The sequence below is a fragment of the Acomys minous genome (genome assembly GCF_964271855.1).
Source record: "Acomys minous genome assembly, chromosome: 13".
Lineage (NCBI taxonomy): Eukaryota > Metazoa > Chordata > Mammalia > Rodentia > Muridae > Acomys > Acomys minous.
This window is the reverse complement of record NC_140495.1, coordinates 16,599,766-16,612,082: the sequence shown is the minus strand read 5'-3', so window position 1 is coordinate 16,612,082 and position 12,317 is coordinate 16,599,766. Positions and strand designations below refer to the sequence as shown.

Genomic DNA, 12,317 nt, shown 5'->3' with positions numbered 1-12,317 from the left:
CAGGTTCGAACCTGGGCCACCCTCCCATGCACTGGCACAGCAGATGCAGGGAAGTGGCCTCGAGTCTCAATTGAGAGGGGTTTTTATAGGTTTTAGACAAAGAAATGGGTTTTACAGTATGTGATTAGATGGCACTTGGGCAGAAAAGCCGTAAGCAGGGAGTTTCAAGCCTTGGTGTTTCGTGGTTGGGTAATAGGCGTAGGGGCAAATTGGCCTATAGAAAAGCAGTCATGGGGCATTAGGAACTTTGGCCTGGCTTCTCCTAATTGGTTCTTGCTATGTGCCAGACCACCTGCTGGTCAGCTTGACCAGCAGAGAGTATATTTGGACTTTCCCAAGGTGAGCTGATTGTGTTGCTAGGGAATATCTTTCTATTTAGACTAGTTTGCGTTTTTTTCTGGAATCTGGGTTCAGCCCTTGGCTAGGTTTAACACAAAACAGAGTTTCTTTTTCGAAACGGAGTTTGTCTGGTCCTTACAATGTCATCATACTTTGTTCTAATTTTCCCTCCTCCCCAATGTCCTCTCCTACGCCCCATGTCCCTTTTGCTGGCTAACAGACCCCTGCATCCCTGAAGTTGGCTTCTAGTGTGAGGTTCATCCCTAAACAGTCTCCTATTCTGCTTTTCATGTCTCATGTACTCACCACCCTGTCTTTCCTCGACGCTGCTCAAAGATCACTACCCTCTTCCTCTTCCCCCTTTCTGTTCTTTCATCCCACTCCACACGCAACCACGTGTTCATGTGATGATCAATACCTCACAGAAATAGCTTAGGAAAACAAAGTTCGTTGCTCTCTCAGGCCATGGAGAAAGGTTCTTCTGTGTCCTTGGGATCACAGGGGAGTTTCCAGGTGTGGTGAGAAGGCAGCTGAGAGAATCAAGGAGAGAGCTTGGGTCCAATCTTATTAGTGTTTCCCTGGAAAGCTCAGACAGGGCAGGCAAACAGTTTAGGACTGGCTAGGTGGAAGAGTTGGAACCTTCAGGGGCAGAACTGTACAAGGTCCTGCCACAGAGCCCTGCATCCTTGAAGTTAGCTTCTAGTGTGAGGTCATGCACTAGTCAGGGCTCCAATACAACTTATAGAATGAGTCTCTCTGTCTCTCTGTCTCTCTGTCTCTCTGTCTCTGTCTCTGTCTCTCTGTCTCTCTGTCTCTATATATATATATAATTTATAGGAATGGTTTATAGGCCGAAGTCCTTAATCCAACAATGGCAGCCTGTGAATGGAATGGAAAGTCCAAGAACCCAGTAGTTGCTCAGTTCCCAAGGCTGGACATCTCAGTTGGTTTTTACTATATGCTAGAATTCCAAGTAATGAGTTCCAGTGCCAGTGAAGTAATGGATGTGCTAGCAGGACAAAGGCAAGCAGGCAAAAAACAAAAGCTTCCTTATTCCACGTCCTTTACAGACTTCCAGCAGAAGGTGTGGTAATTTGGGAAAACAGCTGGTTAAAGAGTAACTGCTGCATTACTGATAAATTGAATCAATATTTATTATTATTATTATTATTATTATTATTATTATTATTATTATTATTATTATTGGTTTTTCAAGACAGGGTTTCTCTGTGTAGCCTTGTCTGTCCTGGACTCACTTTGTAGAACAGGCTGGCCTTGAACTCACAGCGATCCGCCTGCCTCTGCTTCCCGAGTGCTGGGATTAAAGGCGTGTGCCACTACGCCCGGCATCAATATTAATTATTAATATTTGTTCTAGGGATAAGAACTTGGTACCTAGGGCAGCAGAGTTAGGAGCTAGAGCCAATAGGAGGGTAGTCAGGGAAAGTTATGTAAACCAGGAGGGGACCTGTACCCAGCTTCTGTGCAAAGATAAACCTGAGTAAAGAGAGCTTCAATAGAGGATCCCCCAGGGATCGGGCAGCAAGGGAAAAGTTCTGAGATGGGAGCAAGCTTGGGGGTGTTCTGCTTGAAATGTCTGATGATGGCAGAGTGACTAGGTAAGACACGAACTATGAACCCAGAAAAGGAATGGATAAACTCTGGGCCTTAATCCAAATCTTGATACCCACGGAGTGTAAATATGTTTTTTCCCCTTTTTGACAATGCACACAATTTGTCTTTCTTTATAGTCTCCTCTAATTGCAAGAGCCAGAGGCACTGTCGTGACCAGGGTGGGGCTGTAATGCTTCCAGGGATGAACTGATTGTTGATATGTATTAAATACAAGGAAGATATTCCTCTATACATGCATCCTAGTGGCTGGAGAGGAACGGGTCAACAGTTAAGAGCACTGGCTGCTCTTCTAGAAGACCTAGGATCAATTCCAAACATCCATATGGTGTTTCACAACCATCTGTAACTAGTTCCACGGGATCAGATGCTCTCTTCTGGCATCTGAGGGCACCAGGCACGAAAGCAATACACATACACAGTGCGGGCAAAACACCCATACACATGGGAGAAAACGTTTAAAATCTCATTTATAAAAGTTTACCCTCAGCCCCTGTGATGGCTGCTGTTCTTGGCTGTCAACTGGACTACATCTGTAATGAACTAAAAAACCCCAAGTCCCTGGGTACACCTGTGAGGAGTTTTAGACAATTGGGTCCTTTGAGAAAGGAAGACCCACCCTAAATCTGAGCCACGACTTCTTGGGGGCAGCCTACATAAAGCACAAGGAAGAAGGAAGCTTTTGCCCTTTTGCCTGCTTGCCTTTACGATCGAGCCTCTAGCATTACAGCCCGCTCCTTCAGGATTCCAACATTACACTGGACCCACCTTCCGCTACCCATAATATTTTTTGCCTATATATTTATACTCTTTGCCTGAGTTTTATCCTAATGTCACTGAAATCAAAGTTCCTTCCTGTCCAGCGCCACAGGAAGGACAGCTAGAAAGTGCAAGGACCAGGCCACACCAAACAAGGTAATGTGGACAATGGGGATGTTGAAGGGTGAGCTCAACCATGAGACTCAGGAGACATTTAAATGGACATTGGTGGGCCTCTGGACTTGGCCACACAACACCCAAACTCTGTAACACCAATACTGCGAACCAGCAGACATTGCTAATCAATCACAGATCCTAATCATGTAAACTTGAGGTTATCACATTCCCTGACCTCAGGGAATGCAGTCTCTCCTGATCCTCCAGGGCACACTCTGCCAGTCATTTTCCCGACCCACTGATGAGACTAGACCTTGTCTAACAAAGACCCAGAGACACCTATTAGGAGCAACCCTGGTCAGTTCTTTATTGGGAAAGGAACGCAGTCTGAGATCCGACAAATTTGTGATTCAAAAAAGATATCAACCTGAAGTTTCAGCTGGCCTCTTGAGATCTCATAGGAGCCCTGGATCATGTTATGATTTTTACAAACGTAGTGATGGTTCTTGGGCTCTGGCGCTTTGCAGACAGCATTGCACCAGTTGAGGTAACGCTTCCGGGTGAGCCACATTCGCACCCAGGACTGCAGCTTCACAGCTGCGTAGTCTTGCTTCTGTCTGTTTTGCATCTCCTCCTTCAGCTGCTTCTCCTGCAGCCTGGCCAGTGTTTTCCTCCACCAGCACTGAATGATCCAAGCGCTGAGGGCAGCGTGCAGCAGCGCCCGGCGCACCTGTGTGCCTCGCCACCAAGCCTGGATCTTTATGCCTGCTGTCACGACGTTAGCAGGCAGCTGCTATATTTTGAAGGGAAGTCGTTGCATAGAAAAAGAAAGGACACTCAGGAAACGGTCTTCAGACACCCCAGCCTCAGGATGCTCTGGGAAACCAAGAAGGTTCTCAGAGGTCAGGAAAGGCATTCAGCCCCTTCTTTCTGTCTTTTGCTTTGTTTGTTTTTTGATTTATTGAGAAGAGTTTCTCTCTGTGTAGTCCTGGCTACCTGCCCCTGCTTTCTGAGTGCTGGGATTAAAGGTGTGTGCCTGCCTGCCTGCCTGCCTGGTCTTTTCCTGTCATGTTTGCCTGTTTGTTTGTTTTTTCCGAGACAGGGTTTCTCTGTGTAGCCTTGGCTGTCCTGGACTCCCTTTGTAGACCAGGCTGGCCTCGAACTCACAGTGATCCACCTGCCTCTGCCTCCCGAGTGTTGGGATTAAAGGCGTGCGCCACCATGCCTGGCTTCTGTTGTGTTTATTAATGGATATACATGTGTCTCCTTTAGTCTCAATGTCCCCCATTTATAGAATGGGGTACATCTGCTCTTGCTGTCTCTGCTGGCTTGGCCAGGTTAGGACAATAGCTCTATGTTCTATAGAATGCTCTTGGATCTAATTGGCCACTGGGCCCCCTTGACCTCTTCCTCCAGACACGCCTCCCTTCAGCCTGAATCCAACATGTTCTTTAAACACACCCCATGTCCAAGTTTCACACAGTCCTATTCACACTGTCTGGGACTTGTCCTCCCCACTACACCAATCTTTGTAGCTCAGTCACCAGGCTCTCTAAAAGCCAACAAGCCAACTGGTTAAGACAAGGCTAAGCAAGCCCTATTCATAGCAGCATTGGGGGAGGGTAACTGCCCCAGTTAGCTGGGACAGTTGTGGTGGTTTCTGGTGCTTGTTCAGAGTGATGGTTTCACTCAGACCTTTTATTCACACATGTACCATGCTTGGAGCATAAATCCCACGACTATCCTATGGTACAGGCCACAAAACCAAACAACAAACAGACAAGCAGAATCCCATCATCAGTTGGGTGAGGTGGATCAAGAGATGTGTTAGAACAGAGGTCCCCCCACCATTGGTACCCAACACCACCTACCTCTGCCTGGTGTGGATGCTTGGCTTTCCCAGTCTTACGTCTCTTAAGTATGGCTCCATCTGCTTTTGCAGCTTTGGTTTTCTTATCTTCAGTTTGCTTCTATAATCAGCGTCAAAGGGCAAAGCAGTCAGATTGTTCTGTGTCCAAGTCAGTACTGATTCTTTTTGTTTCTTTGTTTGTTTGTTTTTTGTTTTTTGTTTTTGTTTTTTTTGTTTTTTTTTGGTTTTCGAGACAAGGTTTCTCTGTGTAGCCTTGGCTGTCCTGGATTCACTTTGTAGACCAGGCTGGCCTCGAACTCACAGAGATCCGCTTGCCTCTGCCTCCCGAGTGCTGGGATTAAAGGCATGCGACACTAGCGCCCAGATGTCAGTACCAATTCTAATGCACACCCAACCGCTTTGCTCGGCCAGCAAGCCTGCCCAATCCTGACTGCCGGTGGCAACCTACCTTCCCCTCCATACAGCGTGTTTGCTGACTTCAATCTGATTTTTCTAAAGCACCTCGGCAAAACCCTTGGTCAGTGGTGGGGTTCCCCTAGAGCACTGTGTGCTGTTCCTCCACCCCCTCACCCCCACCCCCTCACCCCCACAACTCCATTCTCTTCGCTTCCTTTCTCATGAGACCACACTTGCCCAACTTTGGAGCCTCTGGATCTTCTGTTCTGTGGGATAAGTAGACTGTTGGGGATCCGATGTCAGTGTCCTGGTGAGGATGTGACACCAGACCCTGCCGCTAAGGCTCCTTGAGCCAGCCTCAGTCCTTGTGGAGACTGACCCTCTTTTCGTCAGCCACGCAGAGTCCATTGGTCCAACTGGAGTTCAACCAGCACCTCTGTAGCCCAAATCCAAGCAGCCCCCGGACCCGCTGCTTCTGGGCTTGGATGATTGAGTCAACTCTGTGTGTGTGTGTGTGTGTGTGTGTGTGTGTGTGTGTGTACATACACTTTCACCTATTTTCTTTGTCTTGTCACATTTGCACAGCTGCCTTCTGTCTTTTAGGGATTCCACATCATTGTTGCCTATGGATTGTTCCTTCTCACATTCTTTTTAAAGGTGCACTAGATAGATGATATTCTTCTTCTGCTATTCCCAGGAGCATGCAGAGGGAGAGTGAGGTCAACGCCTGTGCTCAGCATTTGGATCCAGTGTCTGTTGGGCATTCTGCTTTTTGTTTTTGTTTTCTTGAGTTTCTGGATGTTTTATGTTTCCTTTGAAGTGAGAGACCCTGAAGCACATTTTAGCCAGTGCCTGAGAATTGTCGTCTGCAGATGGCTTGTGTCTTGCTTGTTTGCTTCATAAAAAAAAATAAAAATAAAAAATAATCTAGAAGTGGAGTTTCTCCTCATCTCTCACCTTTTAATTCCCTTTCCTCTTTGAACTGAAAAATCAATAGGCTGGGCATTAAACACAGCTGGACAAAGAAGAGCCCATCTTAAACAAAGCCGGTAAGGACGTCAAACCAGGTGATGGAGGCGTTGGTGTAGGAGGGCGCCCTGCAGGGAACCCCGGCCAAGATAGGTCAGGTCCACAGAGGGGAGTCCAAGTTCCCAGCTTTAACATGTATCACACCATTGGGATGAGGAGGTCTTCTGTGATCTGCAGGAAGTCAACGTGACCTAAGCAGGGTTGCACAGAGAGGCTGGTACTTTCTGTGCCTAGGTGGATGAAGGTGGTACTTGCCTGGGTCAGCAGGCCAATGTGGAGGCGGGAATCTCATCCCACTGAGGTCAGAGTTCACATGGGGATGTTGCCTGGCACAGTGCTGGGGCCCGAGTCGGGGAGAAGAGCATCAGTGTGGAGGATGGCAGGGCATGGTGATGAGGGAGGGACGGAGCCGGGCAGGGTAGCCACAGAGAGGGACACCTGATGCGGGGTATCAGAGCCTCAGGGGGGTGAGAGAGGGTGGTGGCACAAGACTAGGACGGCACAGATGTGACCATGGAAGGAGGTCATGAGGGGGGAGAGGGAGCCACCACATAGAAGTCACTCTGGGTAGTTATTACTGATTGCTGTGTCTGTTCTTTCCCTGCTTAATTCCTCACAATTCACGGTTGTTATTACAAAAAGAGTGATCTGCGCCGGGTGGTGCGCCTTTAATCCCAGCACTCAGGAGGCAGAGGCAGGTGGATTGCTGTGAGTTCAAGGCCAGCCTGGTCTACAAAGTGAGTCTAGGACAGCCAGGACAACACAGAGAGACCCTGTCTCAAAATAAATAAATAAATAAATAAATAAATAAAAATAAATAAACAAATAAAACAAAACAAGAGTGATCTGCAAAGGACTGCCCGTTTCTTAAAGGATTGCCTATGTTGTGAAACTGTGGTCTGTGCTGCAAGCCCAGACCCAGCTGACTGACGTAGGATGGAAGCTAAAGTCACCAGTGGTTTGTGAGCCTCGTCAGCTGATTCTGGAGGGGACTCTATGCACCTTAGAAAATCTAAGGGGGTGGGCGGGGTCAAAAAGGGAGATTTGCACTATTCTTCATATTTTTGCAAAAAGTGATTAGCAGGATGTCCAGTGGGAATGCCGGAACCAAACACGTGGGCCTCTAGCACGCCCTTTCCTAGTGTTTCTGAGGACACAGGAGAGACTGGTGGGGTTCTGCCGGTCCCTTTGTCTTGCCCATGGCTATGGGCCACAGTGTCCTTGTCTATCAAGTGGGGTTACATTGTCACATGGGCTTCCCAGGGGGAACTGGGAGGAGACAACTGCGACTCGGCCCTGAGCCCAGGATGCTGTTCGCTGATGGGCACACAGTGTCCTCGCCATCCAGGGTCTCCTTCAGCCCATGTCTACCTTCCCATTTCTCGCCACCCTGGCTGTCACTTTCCTTGTGCTCTCAGGAGGGGCTTTAGGAGCCAGATCAATGGGGCCAGAGCTGGCTCCTCGAAGTCCAGGGCCCCTGAGAGCAGTGGGCTTTGATGTCTCCGCTTTTCTCACCTACCTTCAGTTGCCTCTTGTTTTTTGCTTTTTCTGTCTTTTCTGCTGTTTCCTTTTCGTTACCTTGACCAGAGTCCTGCAGTCAGAATTGGGCTGGTAAGATAGTCTGAATGAGAATAGCCCCCAGAGGTTCATAGATTCGAATGCTTGGGCACTACTTGAAAAGATTTAAAGATGTGGCCTAGTTGGAGGAAGAGGTGTCACTAGGGGTGAGCTTTGGGGTTTCAAAAAGCCCATTGTAAGCCCAGAGTCTGTCTGTCTGTCTGTCTGTCTGTCTGTCTGTCTCTCCCTTTCCCCCCTCCCCCTCCCTCCTTCTCTCTCTCCCTCCTTCTTTCTCTCCCTCCCTCCCCCTCTTTCTTCCTCTCCCTTTCTTTCCCTCTCTCTCTCTCCCCTCCTCCACCTACAGATCCAGATGTAGAACTCCGAGCTGCTTCCCCAGCGCCACGCCTGCCTGTGAGCTGCCATGCTTCCCACTATGATGACAATGCACTGACCCTCAGACGCCACAAACAAGCATCAGTTGAATGCTCTTTTTTTTTTTTTTAAATCAGAGTTTCTGTGGTTGTGGTGTCTCTTCACACCAATACAACAGTGACAACGACAGTTGGGTCACCAACGAAGACTAGTTTCTCTGAGGTGTGTCTAATGCCCCAGCTCTGTCGTCTATTCCTGAATCCCACAGAGTCATCCAGGGCTTCCTTCCGTCAAAGGCTAAGTCTCCACCCCAGGGAAGGTGAGTATGACAGACGGTGACACAACCCTGACTGACCATGGTGGGAGGGACGGGGTTCTGATGTTCACTCCCCGCTTGACATTTGCTCCTTTAGCTTCAGTGGGAGCAGGACAGGTGCTAACGGAGCAGGTGCCCATGATGTCACAAGGATATCTGTGACTCATGGGCCAGGTTGTCTTCTCCTAGCTCAGAGATGCTTGGTAGTGAGGAAGCAAGCACATGACCATCACCCTCCTGCAGGGATGGGAGACGGCAGGGTATGTACCGTTTTACTACTCCAGTGATGACTGCTGTGCTGACCAGGGCCCATCCTGTCACTAGTCATTGCGGAGAATGGCTCATGTCACAGGAAGGGACATGGGCCTTCCTACCCTACTACCTCTGTGGTGGACTGTCTTCTCAGTTAGGTATCAGTCCTTGGGTCGGGAGTTCTCGAAGTGTTGGTGGACAAAGATAGGCGAGTGACGAACAGAAAAACAAACACCGAGGTGCTGTTTGATTCTGAGTGTAATTTGGAGACTAGCGAGCCAGGTTTATATACACATTTTTAAATGGGGGTGTTCACATGTGGTCACACCCCTCTTGACATTTGCTCCTTTATAGCTTCTCAGTTGGGAAGTCAAATGGATCCTGCCATTGAACACCATAGTTCATAGGAAAAATAAACATCAGTGAGTTTAAAGGACTTACTTTTAAGTTTGAAAAAACTTAAAATGTAATTACATAACTTCCCCCCTCCCTTCCTTCCCTCTAACCTCTCCCTTGTCCCCTTACAAACCTCTCTCATATTCCCCCTCAGCCCCTCTCAAATTGGTAGCCCCTTTGTCTTTATAATTGTTACACACACAAACACATATGAATGCATAGGTGCAGAAATACAGCCTGCCCTTCAGTGTTATATGTGTATGTGTGGTTTCAGGGCTGAGCACTTGGTATTGGATAACCAACCGGGGCCTCATCCCCTGGAGGGAGGTATTCTCTCCCCTTCTCTTAGCAATCACTAGTTGCCTATAGTTGTTTGTATAGGGGTGGGGCCCCAGGAGAGTCCCCCCCCCCCTTCTGAGTTAGCATGTCCATTGGTGGTGTGCTGGCTCAGGTCTTCTTTAGGCCGCTCTGTTGTTGAGATTGAGGTAGCACGGGTGTGGCCTCGCATCATTTCTAGGAAACAGTTTCCTAGCAGATGTCCTGGTCCTCTGGCTCCTACCATCTTTACTTCTCATCTTCCATGAAGCTCCCTGAGCGTTGGGTGCAGGAGCTGGGTTGTAGATACATCCATCGGGCATCCCGTGATCAGTCAGTCTGTGTTTTGTCCACTTGTGGCTTTCTGTAACGGTCTCTGTCTGCTGCAAAAGGACACGGGTCCTTGATGAGGAGTGAGCGCTGCCTTTATCTGTGGGTATAAGATAAGTTTTAGAACGTGGTCAGTAGTTACACTGGTTCGCAAAGTGTAGTATGTGGGGGGATGTTAATTCAGAGCATGGTTGTTCTGGCAGGAGATCAAGTGAGAACTTCCTGAACCCCAGCCCTCTGTTGAAGAAGTTTTGCTAAAACCCTTCCCCAGAAAGCCGTCTGCCTTTTTCACCTTTCCACCGCCGTCTGTTAGGCCACAGGCAGCATTGATTTTCTTTTGAGCTTTGTTGACATTTTGTTATAGCATTTGCATTAGCATCGTGGACACAGTTGTTCACATTTGCTCAATGGTTCTGAGGAAATAATGAAAACAACCAGTGCCTCCTGCCCGATTCCTGCTGGCATCTTTCCCCGTCGCTCAGTCTCTTTTAACTACGGTTTTCACCCCGATATAAACCTCACTAACATGCTGAGTTGAAAACTATATTTTCCAATTTTAAATGCTCCCTGCTGAGTTTTTCCTGTGTGGATGAAGACTCAGTCTGCTCCTACTCTGTCTGCCCTGCTCTCTGCGTATAATGCCCCCTTTTTTGTAATAGTTCAATATTACATCATTGTGACTGCCCTTGACTTAGAAATGGTACCTCAGGTATCCGTACATAGCCTTTCCAAAGCTTACCTTTTGTTTTCTTGGAGCTAGGGAATGCCTTGCTTTTCCTAATTTACCCTCAGACTTTTTTTTTTTTTTTTTTTTTTTTTTTTTTTTGGCAAATGAGGATTAATCGAAGAATGTTTTTCTCTCTCTTCATCTTTTTTTTCGAGATAGGGTCTCTCTGTGTTAGTCTTGGCTGTCCTGGACTCACTTTGTAGACCAGGCTGGCCTCGAACTCACAGCAATCCGCCTGTTTCTGCCTCCCGAGAGCTGGGATTAAAGGTGTGCGCCCAACTCTCTCCCTTCATCCTTTGTCACTCATTGGCACCAGCTGTTCCCGTACTAACTGCCAAACTGCCAGGGTCTTCCGTCTTTGTTTTCTCCTCTTCTCTCGGCTGGCTCTCCTGCAGCGCACTGGATTCCTGGTGGAGCAGGCAGGTTTTTCAACAGCTCCTCTGGAGGTGGAGATACAGGGCTCTCTTCATGTGCCCCTCCGCCTTTGACTTTGCAGGGCCCTCCTCAACATCCCATCCCACAAGTTCCCGTAATATCACCGTCACCAAGCTAATATGTGCTACGCCCTCCCCCCCCCCCCCCCCCCCGCTCTTCTCTGGTGCAACAACTGCCGATTCCTGCATTTACCTGTCTTTTCAAGGTTCCTGATCCCCAGGTTTATCTCTATGAGCCTGAAGAACCTGCTTTACACTTGAGATGAGTCCGCTTACGGGACTGCATCTCGCTGTCTCGCAGTCTCGATGGGTGCCACGGAAGCGCCTGCAGCAGCCTCCATCCAAACACACCATCTGGCAGCAACCTCCCGGACAGGCTTGACCAGGGACGGCTTCCACACAGACAGTCTTGAGTCTCTTCAAATAGCAGATCACCTCCTTTGTAGGAGTGTCCTATAAAACCTGGGAGCTCTGGGCTTACCGACTGCTGAACGTGGAGGGACTTGCGTTGTGTTGGGGGATGGATGTTGCTTCTATGTTAATGAATCTGGGCTGCTGAAACAAGACAAAACAACTGCTCCAAGATCTCCCATGAGATCTCCGGGCACGCTATTTTCCCAACACCCATACCCCACGGTACTCAAACCCTCTGGCAGCTTGGCTTCTTCCCTCTGCTTGGCCCTGTACAGGCCATTGGAGCTCTCTACTCCTGGGATCCTGCCTCATCCAATTTCTAAAACGGCAGATGAGTAGCATTACAGCAATCACTGCCAATCGGGTTCTGGTTCAATACCAAACCGTTCTCAACATGAAAGGCGATGGCTACGATGACCCCTCTCCTTTATAAAACAAAATGCAAGAGTTGTGAGGCATGCTGGGGGCCGTGCCATCAGGGAAACCGGCACGGAGCTAGAGACCTAGCCAAACCCCAAAAATCTCAATCCTGAGACTGGCAGAAGTAAGGATCTTTCTCTCCCGGTTCTGTGTCAACCTCAGCTCCCTACCTCCGCAGCTCTCAAGGTAGTCACAGTAGCCTAGCACCTGGAATTCCTCTGCATGTAGATAAAAATCCGCCCCACCCCATCTCAGCCCCAGCCAATGAGATGCGCCCACCCTGAAAACCCCGCCTCGTTTCCTAAGGTTCACATAGCCCTTGTTCAACCCGAATAAACCGCTCAAGCTGTTTCATCAAGTATCTCTAAGAGTTACCGTGTCACTCTCGGGGAGAGCTCCACGCTAAAAGGCTGTAACATTTGAAGAGTTGTTTTGGAGAAGTCTTCCCCTCTCCGGGCGTTCCCGGCAGAACTGAGACCCTCGGAACTCACATCGTTGGGCTTTGTTCCTTTGGTCAGGTGCCTGTACACTCCGGTGTCTGGCCGTGCTGAGGGGAACACACGGACCCCAGGCTGACCTGCATCCTGCAGACTCATTTGTTCCGGCTCTGCTTCATCCTTGGCCAATTTTATTTTGTTTCAA

At 48.6% G+C, this 12,317-nt stretch overlaps 1 protein-coding gene across 1 annotated transcript; it reads right to left on the bottom strand.

Moving 5' to 3' along the window:
* Positions 1-3,205: 3,205 nt before the first annotated feature.
* On the bottom strand, positions 3,206-8,507 carry LOC311580252 (IQ domain-containing protein F5-like; the record flags this gene model as incomplete). The annotated part of the gene is made up of 4 exons (XM_084751663.1): positions 8,427-8,507; positions 7,662-7,733; positions 4,719-4,817; positions 3,206-3,640 (listed from the first exon to the last, which is right to left on the bottom strand). Exons 1-4 carry the CDS (start codon positions 8,427-8,429, stop codon positions 3,206-3,208), a joined length of 609 nt encoding a protein of 202 aa, XP_084607789.1. The 5' UTR covers positions 8,430-8,507.
* Between the last annotated feature and the right edge of the window lie 3,810 nt (positions 8,508-12,317).